The following is a 24776-nucleotide window of genomic DNA, read 5'->3' on the forward strand; positions in this document are numbered from 1 at the left end:
TAAAGTCCAATTGATCTTTTTGTTTTTGTTGTTCCTTTCTGCCTTTGGTGCCATCATTAAGAAGGCTTTGCCTAATTCAAGGTCACAAAATTCACTCATATTGTTTTCTTCTAATAGTTTTATAATTTTAGCTCTTACATTTAGTTCTGTGATCCATGTTAGGGCATTATAATTTGTGTCCATGGTGTGAGGAAAAGGTCCAAATTTATTCTTTTGTATATAGATATCCAGTTGTCCTAGCAGCATTTGTTTAAAAAGATTATAGGCCGGGCGCGGTGGCTCAAGCCTGTAATCCCAGCACTTTGGGAGGCCGAGACGGGCGGATCACGAGGTCAGGAGATCGAGACCATCCTGGCTAACACGGTGAAACCCCGTCTCTACCAAAAAATACAAAAAAAAAAAAAAAAAAAAACTAGCCGGGCGAGGTGGCGGGCGCCTGTAGTCCCAGCTACTCGGGAGGCTGAGGCAGGAGAATGGCGTAAACTCGGGAGGCGGAGCTTGCAGTGAGCTGAGATCCGGCCACTGCACTCCAGCCCGGGCGACAGAGCGAGACTCCGTCTCAAAAAAAAAAAAAAAAAAAAAAAAAAAGATTATTGTCCACTGAATTGTCTTAAGACCTTGTTAAAATCAATTCACTCCAAATGTAAGGTGTTTTCCCCCTGGATTCTTATATTTTATTGATCTGTATTTCTTTTTCTTTTTCATAAAACGTATGACTCAAACATTGACCTGTATTTCTATTCTCATGCTAGTACCAAACTGTCTTGATGTCTGTAACTTTGTAGTAAGCTTTGAAATTGAAAAGTGTGAGTACTTCAACTTTGTTTTTTTTTCAAGATTGTTTTGTCTATTGTTAGTCTTTTGCTTTTCCATATGAATTTTAGGATCAGCTTTTCCATTTCTGTGAAAAAGCCAGCTGGGACTGTGATAGGATTTGCATGGAATCTGTAGATTGATTTCTAGAGTATTGACATCTTAACAATGTTAAGTCTTCCAATCCATGAAGATGGGATATTTTTATGTTGGTTTAGGTCTTCTTGAATTTCTTTCATCAATGTTTTATAGTTTTCAGGTACAAGTCTTTCACCTCCTTTGGTAAATTATCCTTAGGTATTTTATTATTTTTGATGCTACTGTAAGTGAAATTGGTTTCTTAATTTCATTTTCAGGATGTTCATTAGTAGTGTGTAGAAATACAAATGATTTTTGTATATTGCTCCTGTATTCTGCAAACTTGCTATTAACCCTAACAGTTTTTAGAGTATTCCTTAGGACTTTCTATTCACAGAATTATGTCATCTACAAATAGAGATCATTTTACTTCTTCCAATCCTATCTGGATAACTTTTATTCATTTTATCTTGCCTAATTACCCTGTCTAGAACCTCCAGTACAATGTTAAATAGTAGTGGTGAGAGCAATGTTGCTTCTACTCACCTCCTTTGTGCTGTTATTGTCAAATATATTACATTTCTATATAGAGAACATACAGAAATACATTCAAAGAAATATTTCTATATAGTAGAAAAAGTACTTTACTTTACTTTACTAAAAGGATTTCAATCCTTTTAGATTTATTGAGGCTTGTTTTATGATCTAGGATATAGCCTATACTGGAGAACATTGCATGTGCACCTGAGCAGTATGTGTATTCTGATGTTGTCAGATGGTGTAGTCTGTAGATGTCTGTTAGATCTAGTTGTTTAATAGTGTTGTTCTAGTCTTCTATTTCCTTATTGGTCTTCTGTCTAGCTATTTTAGCCATTATTATTTTTATTTTTTATTTTTTGAGATGGAGTTTCACTCTTGTTGCCCAGGCTGGAGTGCAATGGTGCAATCTCAGCTCACCACAACCTCTGCCTCCTGGGTTCAAGTGATTCTCTTGCCTCAGCCTCTCAAGTAGCTAGCATTACAGGCATGTGCCACCATGCCTGGCTGATTTTTGTATTTTTATTAGAGACAGGATTTCTCCATGTTGGTCAGGCTGGTCTCGAACTCCTGACCTCAGGTGATCTGTCTGCCTCGGCCTCCCAAAGTGTTGGGATTACAGGCGTAAGCCACCACACCTGGCCTATGTTTTAGCCATTATTAAAAGTGTGAGGTGATGTCTCCAACTATTATTGTTGTATTATCAATTTCTCCCTTCAATTCTTAGTTTGCTTCATATATTTGGGGCTTTATTTTTAGGTACATATATGTTCATAATTGTTTTATCTTCCTGATAGACTGACCCTTTATCATAGAATGTCTCTCTTCATTTGTAGTAACATTTTTGTTTTGAAGTCTATTTTGTCTGATATTAGTATAACCATTCCAGCTGTTTATGGTTGCAGTTTGCATGATGTATTTTTCTCATCATTTTACTTTCAGCTTATTCGTGTTTTTGAATCTAAGGAGTATCTCCATAGAAAGCATATAGTTGGATGTTGGTTTTTTTTCTGTTCAGTCTGACAGTTTCTGCCTTTCGATTGGATTGTGTAATTCATTCACATTTAACATTTTTATTGGTATAGTTGAATTGACTTATACCTGCCATTTTACTTTTTGTTTTGTATATGTCTCCTTTTTTCTCAAGTCCTCCTTCACTGGTTTATGTTGCATAAGTAAGTATTTTTTAATGTAATGTTGTAATTTTTGTTTTTTTGAGACAGCTGTTCACTCTGTTGCCCAGGCTGGAGTGCACTGACACATTCTTGGTTCACTGCAACTTCCACCTTCCTAGTTCAAGAGAGTCTCCTGCCTCAGCCTCCCCAGTAGCTGGGACTACAGGTCTGCACCACCATGCCTAATTTTGTATTTTCAGTAGAGATGGGGTTTCTCCATGTTGGTCAGGTTGGTCTCAAACTCCCGACCTCAGGTGATCTGCCCACCTTGGCCTCCCAAAGTGCTGGGATTACAGGTGTGAGCCGCCAGGCTCGGACATCCTTCCTTTTTTTTTTTTTTTTTTTTTTAGATGCCGTCTCACTCTGTTGCCCAGACTGGAGTACAGTGGCACAACCTTGGCTCACTGCAACCTCCACCTGCCAGGTTCAAGCGATTCTCCTGCCTCAGCCTTCTGAGTACCTAGGACTACAGGCACATGCTGCCACGCTCTGCTAATTTTTTGTATTTTTATTAAAGATGGGGTTTCACGATGCTGGCCAGGATGGTCTCAAACTCCTGACCTCGTGATCCACCCGCCTTGGCCTCCCAGAGTGCTGGGATTACAGGCATGAGCCACCATGCCTGACCCATCCTTTCTTATATTAACCTTCTTATTCGCCATTTTTTGTTCTCTTCATTTGTTCCTATAGATTTAAGTTACCATCTGGTGTCATTTCTTTGCATCAATCCTGCTTTGTTCCCACTCATCTCTTTTGTGCTTTTATTGTCAAATACATTACATTTCTATATGCTGTAGGCAGATATAATTGCATACATATGGTCTAAAAGTTTTTAGTAATTTATCTTTTAAAAGATGGTATCTTACTATGTTGCCCAAGCTGGCCTCAAACTCCTGGGCTCAAACAATCCTCCCATCTTGGCTTCCCAAAGTATTAGGATTATAGACACGAGACACCATGCTGGCCCACATATATGATTTTATACAATAATTTTTTTTTTTTTTTTTTTGAGACTGCGTCTTGCTCTATCACCCAGGCTAGAGTGCAATGGCATGATCTCGGCTCACTGCAACCTCCACCTCCCGCGTTGAAGTGATTCTCATGCCTCAGCCTTCCAAGTAGCTAGGATTACAGGCACCCTCCATCATGCCCTACTAATTATACAATGATTTTAAACTCAGTTAAAATAAGAAAGGAGAAGAAATGTGCATTTATCCTTTTATAATTACTTATCTTTACCTTGCTGTGTGTTGTTTATGTAGATTTGAATTTTTGTCTGCCTCTTGCTTTCAGCCTGAAGAACCTCCTTTGGTATTTTTAGTAAGGTAATTCTGCTAGAAAAAAGTTCTCTCAGTTCTTGTTTATCTGGGAATGTCTTAATTCCACCTTTTTTTTTTTTTTGGAAATGTCACTTTGCTGCATATAAGATTCTTGGATGATAGCTTTCTTCCTTTTAGCACTTTGAATATGTTATACCACTGCCTTCTGACCTTCATTTTTTTTTTTTTTTTTTTTTTTTTTTGAGACAGAGTTTTGCTCTTGTTGCCCAGGCTGGAGTACAATGGCATAATATCGGCTCACTGCAACCTCCGCCTCCTGGGTTCAAGCGATTCTCCTGCCTCAGCCTCCCGAATACTTGGGATTACAGGCATGCACCACCATGCCCGGCTAATTGTGTATTTTTAGTAGAGATGGCATTTCTCCATGTTGGTCAGGCTGGTCTCAAACTCCCAACCTGAGGTGATCCGCCCAACCCAGCCTCCCAAAGTGCTGGGATTATAGGTGTGAGCCACTGCGCCCGGCTTATGGTTCCTAATGTGAAATCAGTTGTTAATCCTACTGAAAAATCACTTGCAAAGAAGTTTTGCTTCTTTTGCTGCTTTCAAGATTTTCTCTTGGTCTTTGTCTTTAGGTAGTTTGATAATGATGTGTCTACATATGAATGTTTTTGTGTTTGTCCTACCAGAAGTTCATTGAACTTCTTGGATGCACAGATTAAGGTTTTTCATCAGAATTTGGAATTTTTCAGCCATTATCTCTTCAAGTATTTTCATTCTCTTCTTTTTCTCTTTTTCTCCTCTGCTTCTTTCATTATGTGTATGTTCATATTCTTAATGGTGTCCCGCATTTCTAAGAGACTGCTCTTTTTTTCAGTATTTTTTTCTCTCTGTTCTTAAGATACCATAATCTCAGTTGTTTTGTCTTCAAGTTTACTGATTCTTTCTTCTGCTAGAAGAACAATCTACTGTTGTGCTTTCAAGTGAATGTTTTTATTTATTATAGTTTTCAACCCCAGAGTTTCCATTCTTTTTAAAAATTGAATTTGTCTCTCCTTATTGATAAGACATCATCATTTTATCTTCCTTCACTTCTGGAAGCATGAGTTCCTTCAGTTTTTGTAAATATTTATATTAGTTCCTTTGATGGTTTTGTCTGGACCCTCTCACAGGTAGTCTCTGTTGCTTGCCTTTTTCCTCCTTTGTATGGATTTCATGCTTTTTTTTTTCTTGTCTCATAATTTTTTATGAAAACTAGATATTCAGATAGTGTATTATAGCAACTCTGGATACTGACTTCTCTCCATTATCAGGATTTGTTGTTGTTTGCTTGTAATTTGTTTAATGACGTTGCTGGAATGTTTTAGTGAAATCTATTTCCCCTGCAGTGTGAAGCCTCTGATGTCACCCTTTTCTTTTCTTTTCTTTTCTTTCTTTCTTTATTTTTGAGACAGAGTCTCACTCTGTTGCCCAGGCTGGAGTGCAGTGGTGTGATCTTGGCTCACTGCAACTGCTGCCTCCCAGGTTCAACCGATTCTCCTGCCTCATCCTCCCAAGTAGCTTGGATTGCAGGCATGAGCCACCTTGCCTGGCTAATTTTTGCATTTTTAGTAGAGACAGGGTTTTACCATGTTGACCAGGCTGGTCACAAACTCCTGACCTCAGGTGATCTGCCTGCCTCAGCCTCCCAAAATGTTGAGATTACAGGTGTGAGCCACTGTGCCCGGCCTGATGTCACTCTTCAGAGGATACAGCTTTGGCCATGTGCCCAGTCATCTTGGGGTGACAGTGGTTTTAGCAGGGCTAAGTTTGACTATCTCTTTCTCTGATTTCTCTGTTAAGATGTTGCCTCTATTGGTATCACACCAGATGTTACATTCTGCTAATTGCTACATGATTGCTCTATTGCTTTCAACAATTCTCTGAGGCATAAATTCTTCCACAGTCTGATCCAATTAAATTTGGATCCCTCTACACGATCGTTCTGAGACCAGCCTCTGAGGTTTGCCCTGACCCCTCTACCCCCAGGGGGGGCTCTTTTTAGCAGTCTTTTTCCTGATTCTTTCTGGTAGACTAGTTGATCTATGGCTTAGCTTATTGTTTTCATGGAGCCACCTGCCTTCTCTTAATTGCTGCCCATCAAAATCTCTCTTGTTTTTGAGAGTGCCTGCTATGGTTTGAATGTGTCTCCCAAAGTTCACGTATTAGAAACATAATCCCCAACACAACAGTGTTGAGAGATGAAGTCTTTGGGAAGCAATTAGGTCATGAGGGCTCTGCCCTCATGAATGGATTAATGATGTTATTGCAAGAATGGTTCCTGATAAACAGATGAATTCATTCCTCTTGTGTGTGTGCACACATGTGCGTGTTCTCTTGCCCCTCCACCTTCTGTCATGCATGACACATCAAGAAGGACTTGCAAGATGTGGGCTCCTCAACTTTGGGCTTTTCACGTTCCAGAACTGTAAGAAATAAACCTCTGTTCTTTATCAATTACTCAGTCTTAGGTATTCTGTTATAGCAGGACAAAATGGACCAAAACAGTGTCCTTAGGCTTAAACTTCACCACACAAATATGGTCAGAAAGTGTTTTTCTTTATTTGGTTGGTTGATTTTCAGAAATCTCTGGAGATCTCTATTCTTATGACCTGCCTTTCTCCCTGGGCAAAATATCTGTGTCATTGCTCTGGACAGTAGCCTGCTTATTTCAGAGCAATAACCTGCTTTACAAGCAGAACACTGTGTAATAATGGTAAGAATGCTGTTCTTGTGATAGCCTCGAATCTTCTCAGTTTGTTTCTTCCAGCATGGAACCTCCCACCTACAAGCTAAGTGATATGATTTGTGTGTGTCCCCAGCCAAATCTCATCTCAAATTGTAATCCCCACCTGTGTCACCTGTTAAGGGAGGGGCCTAGTGGGAGGTGTTTGAATCACAGGGGTGGTTCCCCCCATGCTGTTTTTGTGATAGTGAGTGAGTTCTCACGAGAGCTGAGAGTTTTAAAGTATGGCACTTCCTTGCTCTCTCACTCTCTAAGTCTCCTGCCTCACCATAGTAAGATGTGCCTTGCTTCCCCTTTGCCTTCCAGCATGATTGTAAGTTTCCTGAGCCCTCCCCAACCATACTGAACTGTGAGTCAATTAAACCTCTTTTGTTTATAAGTTACCCAGTCTCAGGTAGTATCTTTATAGCAGTGTGAAAATGGACTAATACACTAAGCTAGGGTGAGGGCAATCATGGCCCCACTACTCTCAGTCTGCCTCACCTGGGATAGAGCCTCAGTCTCACAAGTAGCAGATGGGTGGGAAAAGACAGGACTCTGCCTCTTGGACTCATTCTCCTGGAATTTAGCCTCAGCAACACAGAGGTATGGGGGAATGAAAAATGTTGATGACGTGTCCTTCCCAGGGAGATATACCATTGTCCCCTGTAAGCTTAGGGAGAGAAGAAAAACTCATCTTGGCCGTATCTGTCCAGAGTAGATCTTCCATCACATTGCGCTGGGAAGGGGAGGGGAAAGATAGGCAGTGGCTTAAGTTCTACACATTCTCACTGTTCCTACCTTTTGAGACACTTATCAAAATGTGTGGCCAGGGCCGGGCGCGGTGGCTCAAGCCTGTAATCCCAGCACTTTGGGAGGCCGAGACGGGCGGATCACGAGGTCAGGAGATCGAGACCATCCTGGCTAACACGGTGAAACCCCGTCTCTACTAAAAAATACAAAAAACTAGCCGGGCGAGGTGGTGGGCACCTGTAGTCCCAGCTACTCGGGAGGCTGAGGCAGGAGAATGGTCTAAACCCGGGAGGCGGAGCTTGCAGTGAGCTGAGATCCGGCCACTGCACCCCAGCCTGGGCGACAGAGCAAGACTCTGTCTCAAAAAAAAAAAAAAAAAAAAAATGTGTGGCCGGGTTGGGTGTAGTGGCTCATGCCTGTAATCCCAGCACTTTAGGAGGCCAAGGCAGGTGGATCACCTTAGGTCAGGAGTTCAAGACCAGCCTGACCAACATGGTGAAACCCTGTCTACTAAAATACAAAAATTAGCCAGGCATGATGGTGGGTGCCTGTAATCCCAGCTACTCAGAAGGCTGAGATGGGAGAATCACTTGAACCTGGGAGACAGTGGTTGCAGTGAGCCAAAATGGCGCCACTGAACTCCAGCCCGGGCGGCTAAGGGAGACTACATCTCAAAAAAAAAAAAAAAAGTGTGGCTGGGTGAGGTGACTCATGCCTTAATCTCAGCACTTTAGGAGGACAAGCCGATGGATCACTTGAGGTCAGATGTTCGAGACCACCCTGGCCAACATGGTCAAACCCCATCTCTACTAAAAATACAAAAAGTTTAGCCAGGCATGGTGGCACATGCCTATAGTTCCAGCCACTTTGGGGGCTGAGGTGGGAGACTTGCTTGAACCCAGGAGGTGGAGGTTGCAGTGAGCCGAGATCACACCACTGCACTCCAGCCTGGGTAAAAGCAAGACTCTGTCTCAAAAAAAAAAAAAAAAGTGCGTTCGTATTTGGAATGAACCATGATATCTATACACCTTCCACCACTGGTGTGTTCAGGTACCATTCCTGCCACATAACCAGTGTCTAGCCCAGTTACTGGCATAAGGTCAATGCACAGTATGTATTTATTGGATGTGTAAATAAATGGGTGCTGGGAAACCCAGCATAGTAGTTAAGGGCCACATCACAAAGGCTTTTGTGTTCATTACAGCAGAAGTAAGATAAGATTTGCACTAAAAATGACAACTATTGTAGCAGTGGTACATGGGTGAGAGTAAGTCAAGTTAGAGGCAAAGGGAATGGTTAAGGAGAATATAAAAACATTTTCATGAAATGATGAGAACCTTCACTGAGGAAGTCACTGTTGTGGAAATGTGGAAAATGCACAAATTTACATGATATATGAAGTGTTCTATCAATGGAACTTAGTCACAGGTTATGGGCATACAGTGGAGAAATAGGTTTGAGGAAACAATATGAGGCCATACAACTACGAGAACAAGGAAAGGGTGATTTGCAAGAAAGATGGAGTGGTCCACCTTGGTTGAGTTATGATGTGTTCCCAACAGAGGATGAGACTCAGCCAGAAGGGAACACAGCAGGCTTGCAGGGAGGCCGATGCCAATGACTGATACGTTCAGTAGCAGTGGGGGTGAGGATTGAATGAAAGGTGAGGAAGTGTAGAAATATACCTAAATTTGTCAACAGATGATTAAATTGGAGAGGGAAGGGGAGGAGAGGGACCAGGCCTATTTGTTTTTTTATGTAAGATATGAGAGTTATGAAAAACAGTTTTCAGCCTGTTACAGAACTCTCCTAAGATGTGAGAGGCTTGAAAAAAATGTTTTAAGTGAGACACAGTACCAATGGAAAGTAAGAGATTGAAGACAAGTAGGAAAGAGTTGCAGAAACCGAATAGAAAAATGACATGTTGAGGCCTTCAGAGATTCCCTACACTTAACTATAAGCACAACTTTTGCTAAAACCCACCATTAACCAGAATAATATCTGAGTCTATTTCCACATAGCCTAATGAGGTTCTTTTTTTGATTTGAGATATGTAAATATACAAACTCTAGAAATGTACATTTCTGAGGTTTAAATACCTTAGGTAGTAACCTGGCATTTTGGAAAGTTCAATGTTCCTGGACTTCGATGGTTTGGATTCGACTCCTAGCTTTGATACTAACAACATTGTGTGAATCCTTTCTCTGGGTTTTAATGTCTACTTTTGTAACATGATAAATTAGGATTAAATAAAACTGAACAGCACTTCCACTTCCATCTCTAATTTTCTCATGATTCTAGATTTACTGCAGAAAATGTGGGCAGAGCAAGGACACATAACTCACCAATTGCAAAGGCCATCCACATGGAGGTAGCTAGAATAAGGATGGCATCTGAGCAGGTCCCCTTCATGGTGACAGAGGAACTGTGGAAATATGCAACTTTTTATGTAGGACAAACATCTATGCGAAGTACAAGTTCTCACAGAGATCCCTCACTGACCAGGAAATGAAGTCTAAATACTTTGTCCTTTCCTCAGGTCATTTGGAATGAATTGTGTCTGATGCAACTCAATTGTTTAATTCATTTCCCTAAAATCATTGGACATTTGGGGAAAAAAAGTTAAAAAAAGAATTTTAGAAGATGCCAGAAAAAGAGTTAGTAAAGAATACTTGCAAGGGAAAGAATAAACACCTAGAGTTTTTCAATAAAATATTTAAAAGTAGCCGGGTGTGCCAGGCGTGGTGACTCATGCCTGTAATCCCAGACCTTTGGGAGGTTGAGGTGGGTGGATCACGAGGTCAGGAGATCGAGACCATCCTGGCTAACACGGTGAAACCCTGTCTCTACTAAAAATACAAAAAGTTAGCTGGGTGTGGTGGCGGGTGACTGTAGTCCCAGCTACTCAGGAGGCTGAGGCAGAAGAATGGTGTGAACCCACAAGGCAGAGTTTGCAGTGAGCTGAGATTGCGCCACTGCACTCCAGCCTGGGTGACAGCGAGACTCCATCTCAAAAAAAAAAAAAGTAGCTGGGCATGGTGGCTCATGCCTGAAATCCCAGCATTTTGGGAGGCCAAGGCAGGAGGATCACTTGAGCCCAGGAGTTCGAGACCGGCCTGGGCAACATAGTAGGACCCCATCTCTGAAGGGCAGTCACTCAACAACATGTGTAAGTCAACAGACAGTAAGAAACAGGAAGGGACAAAACACCAAAACCTCACTCCTATACTTGTAATCTTCCCTAGTGTTGTTACTTTGGTGTAGCTTCTATTCTCTTCATCCTACACATTTTCCAGGCAAACATTTTTCATTCTATATCTGGGTAATTTCTACCCAAGACCTCCCCTGAGAAAAAAACAAGTAATAAATAATACAACCCTTTAAAGTTTGCAAATTTAGAAGTCCACTTTACCTGCTGTGACTCCCACGGTTGCTCTGAGAAACTGGCTGAACAGGATGGTTTTTGTTGATAGTTTGTTCATAATGAACAAGGAAGAGAGGCAAAGCTTATTTGTCTTTTCAAGGTTCCAATGCCTGGCAGTAGAAGAGAGTGAGCTTTGAAATTAGGAAGTATAGATATGATTCAAATCTATTTCTTTCAACTCTAAATTCTATAATGCCTAAATCTTGTGAGTTCATATTTCAAATTTCTGAGGGTGGTATGTACTGTCCAGTACTACGCCAAAATCTAGCTGTTCTTGCCAAAGCTGAACCCACCATTTTAGATAGATGTCATACACAATTTTTGAATTCCTGCATTATAATTATTACATTCAAGATGGCTTCAGATATTGACACAATACTATAAATTACCACATCTGCATGTGCAGTTATTTTATCAAGTCAAAAGTATTCACTTTATTGAAACATCTACTTTTGATTATTTCTGTATTGTCTCATAGAAGTTCTATTTATTTTTATTTCTTTAGAGACAAGGTCTTGCTCTGTTGCCCAGGCTGAAGTACAGTGGCATGATCACAGCTCACTGCAGCCTTGAACTCCTAGCCTCAAGTGACCGTCTTGCTTGGCCTCCCAAAGCAGTGAGATTACAGGTGTGAGCCACTAATCTGGCCTGACTCACAGGGTTTTAAAGTAGAAAATTACCTTATATGGAATCCTCCAAGTTCATTCTTATTTAGCAGAGTTGAGAAATCTGGAGATAGAGTGCTCATTCCCTTAAATGATAGCCTGTTTGACCATTTGAATAAAAATTTCTCAAAACGCTAACATTTTTTAAAGTGGAAGTTCAGAAGCTATTGGGTATCATAAATTCCTTAGGTCTAAGTCCTAAATGAATGGCCTTAACTGGGGACATGCCACATAGTTCTGGGAGGTCAAGTGTATTTTCTCAGCACTGCTCTGATCAACCACAGTGTCTACCATGGTGGTCTTCAAAATTTTTGCTTTTAATCCCTCTAAATTTGGTGCCTGCTTTTACATATATATATATATATATATATATATATACACACACACATATATATATATATATATATATATTTTTTTTTTTTTTTGAGACGGAGTCTTGCTCTGTCACCCAGGCTGGAGTGCAGTGGCCGGATCTCAGCTCACTGCAAGCTCCGCCTCCCGGGTTTACGCCGTTCTCCTGCCTCAGCCTCCCGAGTAGCTGGGACTACAGGCGCCCGCCACCTCGCCCGGCTAGTTTTTTTGTATTTTTTAGTAGAGACGGGGTTTCACCGTGTTAGCCGGGATCGTCTCTCGATATCCTGGCCTCGTGATCCGCCCGTCTCGGCCTCCCAAAGTGCTGGGATTACAGGCTTGAGCCACCGCGCCCGGCCTATATATTTTTTTTTTTTTTAAGTGACATGTAAAATTTTTCATCAGAAATTTTAATAGGCTGAGTACCGTGGCTCAAGCTTGTAATCTCAGCACTTTGGGAGGCTGAGGCAGGCGGATCACTTGAGGCCAGGAGTTCGAGACCAGCTTGGCCAACATGGTGAGACCCTGTCTCTACTAAAAATGCAAAAAATAAAAAACTGGGCATGGTTGCATGTGCCTGTAATCCCAGCTACTCATCAGGCTGAGGCACGAGAATGGCTTGAACCTAAGAGGCGGAGGTTGCAGTAAGCTGAGATCGCATCACTGCACTCTAGCCTGGGTGACAGAGCAAAACTGTCTTTTTTGTTGTTGTTGTTGTGCAGTTGCAAGATTTAATAGAGTGGAAACAGAGCTCCCATACAAAGGGAGGGGACCCAAAGGGGGTTGCCACTCCCTGCTGGAATGCCTGGGTTTATATCCCGATCATTGTCCCTCCCCCTGTGTTCTCAGGTGATATATGATTAGACTATTTCTTTACCTCCTGCCTTTAGCCTAATTTATATTTTAGTGAGCCCTCTTTACTACCTGATTGGTCGGGCTTGAGCTGAGTTACAAGCCCTGTGTTTAAAGGTGGGTGCAGTCACCTTCCCCAGCTAGGCTTAGGAATTCTTTGCCAACCTAGCAATTCCAGCTAGTCCTGTCTCTCAGCTCCCCCTCTCAACAGGAAAACCCAAGTGCTGTTTGGGAGGTTGGCTGACAACTGCTCTAACTGCTTCCTGCTGAATTCGGGTGTAGCAGGGGTCGTGCAGTTGAGATTTCCTCTGGAGGGGTGGCTTCTGTCATCAACATCAGAGCATAGGCTAGCAGGCTGGTCCAGGGGTACGCAGTAGGTCTTAGTCATGGACTGCATCTGGGGCTCTATTTGAAGAACCATTTGTAGTTTTTTTTTTTTTTTTTTTTTTTTTTGAGACGGAGTCTCGCTCTGTCACCCAGGCTGGAGTGCAGTGGCCGGATCTCAGCTTACTGCAAGCTCCGCCTCCTGGGTTTACGCCATTCTCCTGCCTCAGCCTCCCGAGTAGCTGGGACTACAGGCGCCCGCCACCTCGCCCGGCTAGTTTTTTTTTTTTTTTGTATTTTTAGTAGAGACGGGGTTTCACCATGTTAGCCAGGATGGTCTCGATCTCCTGACCTCGTGATCCGCCCGTCTCGGCCTCCCAAAGTGCTGGGATTACAGGCTTGAGCCACCGTGCGCGGCCCATTTGTAGTTTTACAGCTTTGGTTCTGGAAGAGACAAACTTAACAAGGAGGTTAAAGATACAGGGATTGAAATGTATGGCCTGAAGTGCAGGGGCATATGAGTGTGGGGATGAAAGTGGGGTTTCCTTTAGAAAAACTCCTATACAATGAGGCTTCAATATTTCTGGGAAGCCGCATTCTCCACAGAAGCTCTTGGTAAGGGGAGCTACTAGTATTACAGCGGCATGGAAGGTATTGCCCTATACTAGGGGTCCTTCTATAAGCATTTCTAGTGGAAGGTCCTGCCTTGTGGCTCTTTTGGCTTCAATATCTGCTTGGCAGTTCCCTTCTATTTCCCTTTCCTTTCCTTTCTGATGACCCCGGCAGTGTAAGACTGCCACCTCTTTAGATTTCTGTACAGCCAATAATAATCTCCTAATGGCTTCCTGATGTTTGATAGGTGTTCCCTCGGAAGTTGGGAATTCCCTTTCTCTCCATATTGCTGCGTGGGCATGGAGGACTAGGTAAGCGTACTTAGAGTCTGTATTTACCCTTTTTCCTTCTCCTAATTCTAGTGTATAATGGCCCCTGCTTTTGCTGGAATGTCTCTCCCTAACAAGGAAGTGGGGCTTTCAGGCATAATTAGAAAGGCATGTGAAAAGAGTAAAGTTCCCTAGTCACCACTTAGTGGCTGGGAGAAGTGTCTAGTGACTGCCTGTCCTAGGACCCCTCGGATAGTGACAGATCTGGAGGACAGTTATCTGGGACAGGAGAGTAAGACTGAGAAGGCCGTGCCAGTGTCCAGGAGACAGTTAACCTCCTGGCCCTCAATGGTCAAGCATACCTGGGGCTCTGTGAGGGTGATGGCATGGGCTGGCGCTTACCCTGGGCACCCTCAGTCCTGCTCTTGGATCATCTGGTTAGTGGCTTCTGACTCAGAGGACCTTCGTCTCCTGGGGCAGTGGGCCTTCCAGTGATTCCCTTGACATAAGGGGCATGGATGAGGGGGCGGCTTATTTCTATTTGGACAATCTTTTTAAAGTGTCGTTGTAGACCACACTGGAAGCAAGCCCTATTAGGCATTCGATTTGCCCAGTCTTTCCCTTTTCCAGAGCCTCCAAAGTCCGCTTGCCTGAGGGCCATGAATAAAGCGGTGGCCTTCTTTTTATCCCGTTTGTCCCATTCTGTCTGCTCCTCCTGATCTCTATTTTAAAAAAAACCTAAGTTGCCAAGTTCATTAGGGTTCTAAGTTTTGCTCCAGGCCTAAGGTGGACTTTTGAAGTTTTTTTCTAACATCTGTAGCTGACTGAGTGATAAACTTATCCTTTAAGATTAGTTGACCTTCAATAGAGTCAGGTGACAGGGAGGTATGCTTCCTCAATGCCTCCCTTAGTCTCTCCAGAAAGGCAGTAGAATTTTCTTCCTTTCCCTGTGTTATAGTGGACATCATTGAATAATTTATAGGTTCTTCCTAGTTTTTCTAGCACGCAAGTTAGTTAATGTCTGCGGCACCAATCTCCACGTTCTGATTCTGCATCCTAATGAGGGTCTACACTGGGAACTGCCTGCTGCCCCTTGGGAAATTGTTCTTTTTCCTCTGTTGTCATCCTATAACTGACCTGACTGAGATACCAGAGATAGCCAAACTCTCAGGCTGCAGTTATGGCGGCACTTCTCTCATTTGGGGTTAGTGTCTGTTTTAGCAGTAACATTATATCTCTCCATGTCAGATCAAAGGATTATCCTAACCCTTGTAAAACATCAATATAGCCATCAGGGTTATCTGAGAATTTACTTAGGTCTATTTTAATTTGCTTCAAGTCCAAGAGGGAAAAAGGTACATGCACTCTGGCTGGGCCAAATTCTCCTCCTCGCACCACTTGGAGGGGGCATAATCGGGGAATACTGGCACTCTTTGGTTCATTGTTTACCCCTTTCTCTATCTCCTTTTGGACTGTTTGGGTTGGAGGGGGGTCCTTATTAGTTGGAGAAGGAGCTGGGGGAACGCTGGGGCAGGGAGGTAGACTCTGAGGGCTTCCCGTAGGGCATAAATTACACTTTTAACATAATCACAAGTTGTCTCTTAATGAAAAGAAAGTTTGCACATATGGCACTTCATTCCATTTGCCCTATTTTCTACAAAAGAGGTCTAGCTGTAAGATGATGTTATAGGCCAGGCGCGGGGGCTCACGCCTGTAATCTCAGAGCTTTGGGAGGCCGAGGTGGGCGGATCGTGAGGTCAGGAGATCGAGACCATCTTGGCTAACACGGTGAAACCTCATCTCTACTAAAAATACAAAAAATTAGCCAGGCGTGGTGGCGGGCGCCTGTAGTCCCAGCTACTCGGGAGGCTGAGGCAGGAGAATGGCGAACCTGGGAGGCGGAACGTGCAGTGAACCGAGATCGCACCACTGCACTCCAGCCTGGGCGACAGAGCAAGACTCCGACTCAAAAAAAGAAAATTTATACTTCCCTTGGAGGGCAGGTTTCTCCCTCTTGAAAAGGATATTGTGGCCAGGGGTACTGCAGAAGAATATAAGTCGTTTCTTTCTTAGTGTCTGAGGGTTAAATTGGTCCTAATTCTCCAGAATACATCTTATGGGCGTTTTTGCCTGGCGGGGAATGTTTAAAAAGAACATAGGGATGCCAGCACCCCTGGTCATTTTCCGATGAGCATTAGTCCTAGAGCATCGTCTATGATCCTAATGCTTATTCCTTTCCAGGGTGAGTAACCACCCACGGACCTCTGCTTACTGGATTAGTTACACTCACCAATGTAGCAGCCCTGCACCTGTTTTCCTGCCTTTCTGGACCACAAAGAAAGGGGTCCGGGCTGCTGGATTCTAGTGGTCCTTTACCAAGCTGCCCAACATTTCGTTTGCACTCAGGGGTGAGTTCTAGAGCTCGGCTGGGTTTCTGAGTATTTCATAACCCAGTTGCCCCATCAAGATGCATTTTTTTGTTGTTGTTGTTGAGATGGAGTCTTGCTCTGTTGCCTAGGCTGGGGTGCAGTAGCGCGATCTTGACTCACTGCAAGCTCTGCCTCCTGGGTTCACACCATTCTCCTGCCTCAGCCTCCCGAGTAGCTGGAACTACAGGCACCCGCCACCATGACTAGCTAATTTTTTGTATTTTTAGTAGAGACGGAGTTTCACCACGTTAGCCGGGATGGTCTTGATCTCCTGACCTCGTGATCCACCCGCCTCGGCCTCCCAAAGTGTTGGGATTACAGTGTGAACCACTGCGCCTTGCCAAGATGCATTTTCATAAACAACAGTTCTTATGCAAATTTGTTTCAGAGAGGGTGTAGGTAACATTTTGAGTCAGGATTGAGATAGAGTTTTTGCCCACTAGGGCCTTTGTCTTTCTTTTCCTTTGTAGGAATATGCCTTAATTATCGATCTTAAGCTTTTTGTTGCCCCGGATTAAGTCCTTTTGGGTATGAAACATGAGAGATGGATCCTGTTTATCCTATGTGCCTTTTTCCTATGAGAAAGAGAGCGAGGAGGAAAAGATGGGCTTGCTGGTTTTGTAAGTACTTTAAGGCTTGGCTGAGTGCGAACAGCTCGCATGTTTGAGCAGAGCAATTATTAGGTAATTCTAACTCTGCTTCCACAAGAGTCTCCTTATCAATTACTGAATACCCACTGTGGTTTTTTCCTCAATCACCTGGGAGGAACCATCTATCGTCCTGTCCTGAAGGGAGTTCCTCCTAGGTCTGGTTGGACATTTATATGGTGATTAAGATTTAAATCCCCTGTTAGGAAATCTGCTGGGTTAAGGGAATTATCAGTGGTTAGTGTTAAATCACCTTTTTCTAACAGAGTAGCCCCATACTTCAAGATTTTTGGGTTAGTAAGCTACTTTTTTTTTTTTTTTTTTAAACTTAGGATTGTTCTGAACTGGTGAAGTGTGTTCACAATGAGATTTCCTCTAAAGGTTTTTTTTCTACTTTCTTCTGTTAGCAAAGCAGTTGCTGCTACAGATTGAATGCATTTGGGCCATCTGCAGGTTACTCGGTTAAGGATTTTTGATAGGAAGGCTACGGGTTGTTAGTGGTCTCAGTGTTTTTGGGCTCTGCCCTTGTTTACACTGACAACAAAGTAGTATTGGAGTGCTATAGGGTCATGGAGAAGATCTTTAATTATCAATTATAGGTTTAAATTTACCTTGGCTTTTAAATGAATAGGGTACACTGTTTTTTCTTTACTACCTCTCTCTTTCCCGTTTTTCTTTCTCCCTCTCTTTGACTTTCTGTCTCTTCCTCTCTCTTTCTTTCTTTTTTTAGGTGGATTTTGGAAACACAGCAGAAGGATGTTTGCTCATTGCCCCCATTTGCTACTGTAGGAACATGTGCCTCCCTTTAATTTACTCAATTCGTTTTCATCCTGATCTATTTTGTTGTTGTAGACCCAGTTCCAGTTGTTAAAATACTGGGTTATCAGTTCTAAGGTCCTGGCCAAGGAGCCAAGGCTTGGAGATTGTATTGCAGTGAGGATTAAGCTGGGTAGAAACTAGGGGAGGAGAGCATCTTACACAATGGGAGAGCAATCCTCCTAGCCATTTACAAACTTGAGGCCCTGGCAAGGGTGGTGGGGAACGGGTCCCACATAACTGCCCATGTCAATAGCTGTATGCCTAAATTGGGAGGGACACCAGGGGCAAGACTCCCTGGGTTCATAGCCTAGGTACCTAAGGCCGCAGCATAGAGCTTCCTTAGATCCCTTTGGAGATACAACTTGCTCTAATACTTGGGAGAGGAAATGAAAGTCAAGCATTAGTACCTAGGAGGCAGGGATTGGAGGAAGTAGATTCAGAGGTAAGGAGAATTTTGGAGGCTACACTTTCAAGAAAGTCATGGTCAGGACCCAGGAGGTATGGGTCAGAAGGAAAAGTAGGGGCACACACATGGGCGACTGTTGAGTAGAGACTTCTGGCTGCACCATGATCTTGACTGGCCAATGCCGGGAGTTCAGGGTGACAGCTTTCTGCCTCTAGTCGGCCCTTGGTATCCCCCAGGAAATTGTGAAAGCAGAAGCTGGTTCCAGGCAGACCAATGCTCCCAACCCAGAAGGGTTGGGGGTTGTCAGAAAGCCTTTTCCCTGAAAGCCTCACAGTTGAGTCTTAAGTCCGGTGGCTATGCTAATCGTTTTTAAATGGCTGACAGATGCCCGGTATTTCCTCTGATTCTAAGGAAGGATGGGACAGGATAGCAAGCAAAAGTGGTCCAATATTACTAACCACTTTGGAGAATCCCCATACAGGCCACCAGATGTTACCAGGCAGGTCTTTGTTCTTAGAGCTCCCAAGATGGTGGCTGGCCACTCCCAAGATGGCGACAAGCCTTTTGTTCTCTGACCTGGGGTTCTTGGCCTCATGGATCCCAAGGAATGGAACCTTGGGCTATGTGGTGAGTGTTATAGCTCTACTAGAAGCCGTGGGTCACAGAAGAGAACCCTGGAACCCAGCAACTAGTGTTCAGTTCGATTAGGATGAACCCAGGCACTTAGCTGCGCAGGAACAATGGCAAGCCTCTAGCCTGACTGGGAGCGGCAATGGGCGCCTTGCTGGATCAGAAGCATAGCGGACACCCTGCCCAATCTGGAGGGGTGGAAGTCAATGGCGGGTCTACGATGGTGGCTTTCAGCAGTGGTGGACAGTGAGTGAAAGCTCAGTTCGAGCTGGAACAAACACAGCCCAGAAGAGTGTGCAGTTGCAAGATTTAATAGAGTGAAAACAGAGCTCCTATACAAAGGGAGGGGACCCAAAGCCTGTAAAACTGTCTTTAAAAAAAAAAGTTTAAATAGTTACAAATAACTCAATTACTGGCCTAGTTTAAATATTACTATTTTTTTAAAAAATCATTATTTTAGATATATCCCATGGAATTTACATTCTATGGCAATTTGATTTCACATTGTATATCTGAAAACCACATAGATGAACTCAGTTAGAAATTTACATCATTTCTTTTTCTCCTTGAATGAACGTTTCATTCTGCTTTCTCCACATAACTTTTATTTCAATGTTATGCTTGATGGTGCATTACTGATCATGCTTTTCTACTTTTCATCAGCAGAAATATGCAAATAAATGGATTTTTCAAATTTCCTGGGATGATAGGATATAAAGTTTTAATCTGTTTCTCTTAAACTGAGTTATTATCACAGTTAGTAGTACATGTTGATCAAAACATAGGTATACTATGAAATTCGATAGTTGTTTAATATAGAGGTACATTTCTTTTTTTTTGAGATGGAGTCTCACTCTGTCCCCAAGGCTGGAGTGCAGTGGTGCAATCTTGGCTTATTGCAACCTCCACCTCCCGGATTCAAGTGATTCTCCTGCCTCAGCCTCCTGAGTGGCTGGATTACAGGCGCATGCCACCGTGCCCAGCTAATTTTTGTATTTTTAGTAGAGACAGGGTTTCACCATGTTGACCAGGTTGGTCTTGAACTCCTGACCTCGTGATCCACCTGCCTTAGCCTCCCAAAGTGCTGGGATTACAGGCATGAGCAACTGTACCCAGCCTAATTATACATTTCTTAATGTGATGGATTAATTTGGTTTGGATCTGTGTCCCCACCAAATCTCATGTCACATTGTAATCCCCAGTGTTGGAGGTGGGGCCTGGTGGGAGGTGATTAGATCATGGTGGTGGTTTCTCATAGTTTAACACCATCTCCCTTGATGCTGTTCTCCTGATAGCAAGTTCTTGCAATAACTGGTTGTTTAAAGGTGTGTTGCACCTCCCCATTCTCTCTCTTCCTCCTGCTCTGGCCATGTAAGATGCCTCCTTCCTGCTTTGCCTTCTGCCATGATTGTAAGTTTCCTGAGGCCTCCCCAAACGTAGAAGTCTATACAGCCTGTGGAACCATGAGCCAATTAAACCTCTGCTCTTTACAAATTACCTAGTTTCACGTCTTTCTTTCTTTCTTTCTTTCTTTCTTTCTTTCTTTCTTTCTTTCTTTCTTTCTTTCTTTCTTTCTTTCTTTCTTTCTTTCTTTCTTTCTTTCTTTTTCTTTCTTTCTTTCTTTCTTTCTTTTTTTTTTGAGACGGAGTCTTGCTCTGTCACCCAGGCTGGAGTGCAGTGGCTGGATCTCAGCTCACTGCAAGCTCCGTCTCCCAGGTTTACGCCATTCTCCTGCCTCAGCCTCCCGAGTAGCTGGGACTACAGGCGCCTGCCACCTCGCCCAGCTAGTTTTTTGTATTTTTTAGTAGAGACGGGGTTTCACCGTGTTAGCCAGAATGGTCTCGATCTCCTGACCTTGTGATCCGCCCGTCTTGGCCTCCCAAAGTGCTGGGATTACAGGCTTGAGCCACCGCGTTCGGCCTCCTTCCTTCCTTCCTTCCTTCCTTCCTTCCTTCCTTCCTTCCTTCCTTCCTCCCTCCCTCCCTCCCTCCCTCCCTCCCTCCCTCCCTCCCTTCCTCCCTCCCTTCCTTTCTTTCTTCCTTACTTTCTTTCTTTCTATTTTCTTGAGACAGAGTCTCACCATGTCACCCAAGCTGGAGTGTAGTGGCGTAATCTTGGCTCAGTGCCACTGCTACCTCCTGGGTTCAAGTGATTCTCGTGCCTCGGCCTCCCAAGTAGCTGGGATTACAGGCATGCACCACAACACCCAGCAAATTTTTGTATTTTTAGTAGAGACAGCATTTCACCATGTTGGCCAAGCTGGTCTTGAACTCCTGACCTCAAGGGATCCACCCACTTGGCCTCCCAAAAGCTGGGATTACAGGCGTGAGTCATCGTGCCTGGCCGCACGTATTTCTTTAAAGCAGTGCCAGAACAGACTAATACATGGTTGATGCTTGCTAATGCCTTTCAGTTAGTTTAAATTTCTACCCTTGAATATTACTTGTTGCTAGAATGACTCAGGATTCAACATCAGTTCTACATTTATTCTTTGTTTTCCAGACACTGAAAAATCATGTTTACAATAAGTAAGTAGATGGGAATTGAAAGAGTTTTATATAGCAGTGTCACTTAAGTCTTGGAAGTTCTTCCAAATTTTATACCAGAAATAACATTGTGATAGGCGAGTGAGGTCAGCAAGATGGCTTACACTAGAGTTGCCTGGCTCTTGTTCCTCCCCTACTTCCCGCCCCAAAAAAGGAAGCAAAACGATAAATAACCAACTATATTTTGTCTAGAGTGGCTGAGAAGTGCAAGGGAGAGCACGAGGAGAAGAGCAAAACTCTCGCAGAGCACAGGAGCCCAGGATAGTGCCATAGGGTGGGGAGTGAGGCATCTGCCTCTGCACACCGTCTCCCCTGCCAGGATTGGATGAGAGCCCGGGAGGACTTCTTCCAGGAAAAAGGTAAGCTGAAGACCCTTGGCTGTCCCCAACACCACCACAGATGCCAGAAGTCATTGCTACAGGAGCATCCCCCAACTGCCCCTGTCCTCACGGAGCAGAGTTCAATGTGAACAGTTGCCAGGAGTCTGCCTGGCTACATTATCCCAAAGCAGGAACCCCCTTGACATCCTCAATCCTCATGACCTTAACGGCTAGCATGGGGCCATCTTGAAACAGGACCCATATCTGTAGTGAGGCCTACCTGGGGACCAGTAGCCGCAAAACCCCTCCATCCCTGAGGTCCTGCCATAATTCCACTAAATTCACATGGGTACCTACAGCACCAAAACCCTGGATGCCTGGAGTGTAGGTCCAAAGGAATGACTGGGATCCTGAGCCCAAACCCACAAGGCACCCTATCGCCCAGGGACACTGGCTGACCTACACTGCAGGGAGGCCCCTGTAGCCATTGGGCCCCAAGCACCCACTCCAGGATTGACAGCTGGTCTGGAGGTGGCCCTGAACCACCAGAGAGCATCTGTCACAGGCACTCACCTAGTCTTCTTGCCCATGGCAGATAGCCAGCCCACTTCCTCAACCACAACAGTTGAAATATCCAGACAGAAAGTCAACAAAGAAACACTGGGCTGAAACTACACCATAGACCAAATGGACCTAACAGACATTTATAGAATATTCCATTCAACAACTGCAGAATACATGTTCCTAACCACACATGGACCATTCTCCAGGACAGATCATCACATGAGGAAGTAAGAAGTGTTCTCTGCTGAGTTAACCTCTTCAGTGAAACTCTCCCTGACTTAATACATATTTTATTCCATTATTTGATTCCCTTGTCTTGCTTTATAGATCTCCATTTCATGATCTCCATCAAAAATGTTATCTGGAATGCATTTATTCATCGAGTGATTATTTCCACCTTTAGATGAATGGTAAGCTCTGGAAAGGAGTAAACTCTGTTGTTACTGGGCATCTTCTCTTGAGGTTTGAAATTAGGACACCAAAAGTTTGGTGACCTATAGGTGAACTGTGGCAATGGTAGAGGATTCATGCCCTAATTCTTACCCTTCTGAAACATGTTCAAATTTGTGTGCATCCTTACCCAACTCAGCACATATTTTACTTGTGCTTTGTTGAATGCTTGTGGATTCCTCAAAACCAGGTAAGGTCCTTTTAAGAAAAGTTCTTAGCACAGTTTCCCTTTTATCTGGATATCCAATGAAACAGGCAAGCAGGTAGAAGCCCAGAAAGACAATGCTTGCCTCAGTTTACAGGCAATTTAGTCAGTGCTGCCTGACTGGTTTTCCAAATGAATGATATAGTCAAGAGCTTACTTAGCTTATTAAATTACAAATAATAATAATAATTATAATAACAAAGGCAGTATATAGAGAGTTGAAGAAAACATTTATTCAGTGCCTACTCTGGAATGGGCACGGTATCGTAAATGTTTATATGTATCATATATATTTAAATATTTTTTAAGCCAGGCACAGTGGCTCGTGCTTGTAATCCCAGGGCTTTGGGAGGCCAAGACAGGAAGATCACTTGAGGCCAGGAGTTCAAGACCAGCCTCGGCAACATAATAATACCCCTGTCTCTACAAAAAAATTAAAAAATTAGCCAGGTGTGGTGGCGTGTGCTTGTAGTCCCAGCTACTCAGGGAGGCTGAGGTTGGAGGATTGCTTGAGCCCACAAGTTTGAGGCTGCAGTAAGCTGAGCTCACACCACTGCACTCCAGCCTGGGTGTCAGAGAATGACCTTGTCTCAAAAAAAATATATATATATATTCATGTTAAATTTTATTAAAATATATGTATGTATACAAAATATATGCATGCAAAGCACATATATTTTGTATGCATACATATATTTTAACAATATTTAACATGATGCATGAAATTATTACTAAAATTTAATATTTTAAACAATCACTTTAAATTCCCCAAATACTAATCACTGAGAATCGAGAATGTCAGACCCTGAAGGTTGCTGAAATCTAATCCAAACCAGTCATTTGACACATAAAAACAAAGTGAGGCTCTACTGATGGGGCACTGGAAAGAAAATATTAAGACTAATTTTCCTTTGGGAGGCCGAGACAGGCGGATCACGAGGTCAGGAGATGGAGACCATCCTGGCTAACACGGTGAAACCCCCTCTCTACTAAAAAATACAAAAAAAACTAGCCGGGTGAGGTGGCGGGCGCCTGTAGTCCCAGCTACTCAGGAGGCTGAGGCAGGAGAATGGCGTAAACCCGGGAGGCGGAGCTTGCAGTGAGCTGAGATCCGGCCACTGCACTCCAGCCTGGGCGACAGAGCGAGACTCTGTCTCAAAAAAAAAAAAAAAGACTAATTTTCCCTTACAGGTGGACAGCTTTCAATGAATCGTAGAAAAATCTTAATTTATCTTCATTTGGCATGGTAGGCACCTCCAGGTTAGGACTTAAGATAGTGCGGGCCACGCTTCAGAATCTCACCTAAACAGATGTGGTTAAGAATCATCTCTGTGCTAATACTTAGACTCTCCAGGGAAAACTCTGAATTCATCTCTTAGAAATCGGACGTTAGGCCGGGCACAGTGGCTTATGCTTATAATCCCAGCACTTTGGGAGGCCAAGTCGGGGACATCACTTGAGGCCAGGAGTTCAATATCAGCTTGGCTAATATGGTGAAACCCCATCTCTACTAAAATTACAAAAATTAGCTGGGCATGGTGGCACACGCCTGTAATCTCAGCTACTTGGGAGGCTGACGCAGGAGAATTGCTTGAACCCAGGAGATGGAGGTTGTAGTGAGCCAAGATGGTGCCACTACACTCCAGCCTGGGCAACAGTATGAGACTCTCTCAAAAGAAATAGGACGTTGGTAGAGGACTACATGGTCACACATAAATAGAAAAATTTTAATATTGTTCGTAGTATTTGTATGTGAAATAACATTTTATGGAAGATGGCACAGGAACATTTAGAATTCTAAAACACTTTGGCTGGGTGTGGTGGCTCACGCCTGTAATCCCAGCACTTTGGGAGGCCAAGGTGGGC

General features: G+C 43.4%; 1 protein-coding gene and 1 long non-coding RNA gene across 4 annotated transcripts in view; one reads left to right on the top strand and one right to left on the bottom strand.

Annotated features, from left to right (window-relative positions):
* Positions 1 to 24776, bottom strand: part of LOC105480397 (serine peptidase inhibitor Kazal type 8 (putative)) — a 49474-nt gene that overhangs the window by 20582 nt on the left and 4116 nt on the right. The window contains exons 2-3 of the mRNA XM_011739192.3: positions 10810 to 10931; positions 9743 to 9822 (exon numbers count right to left, since the gene is read on the bottom strand). Coding sequence (XP_011737494.2) covers positions 9743 to 9809 — 67 coding nt within the window. The 5' untranslated portion in view covers positions 9810 to 9822; positions 10810 to 10931. The remainder of the gene's footprint in view (positions 1 to 9742; positions 9823 to 10809; positions 10932 to 24776) is intronic.
* The window catches only part of LOC105480396 (uncharacterized), a 36362-nt gene that overhangs the window by 3105 nt on the left and 8481 nt on the right, over positions 1 to 24776 (top strand). Inside the window, exons 1-3 of one of the 3 annotated variants that reach the window (XR_986452.2) lie at positions 13151 to 13936; positions 21564 to 21730; positions 22583 to 22665. This is a non-coding gene — a long non-coding RNA (uncharacterized lncRNA). The other 2 variants (XR_986450.2, XR_986449.3) reach the window with 2 other exon arrangements.

This window comes from Macaca nemestrina, chromosome 2, assembly GCF_043159975.1.
Source record: "Macaca nemestrina isolate mMacNem1 chromosome 2, mMacNem.hap1, whole genome shotgun sequence".
In the NCBI taxonomy this organism is placed as follows: Eukaryota; Metazoa; Chordata; class Mammalia; order Primates; family Cercopithecidae; genus Macaca; species Macaca nemestrina.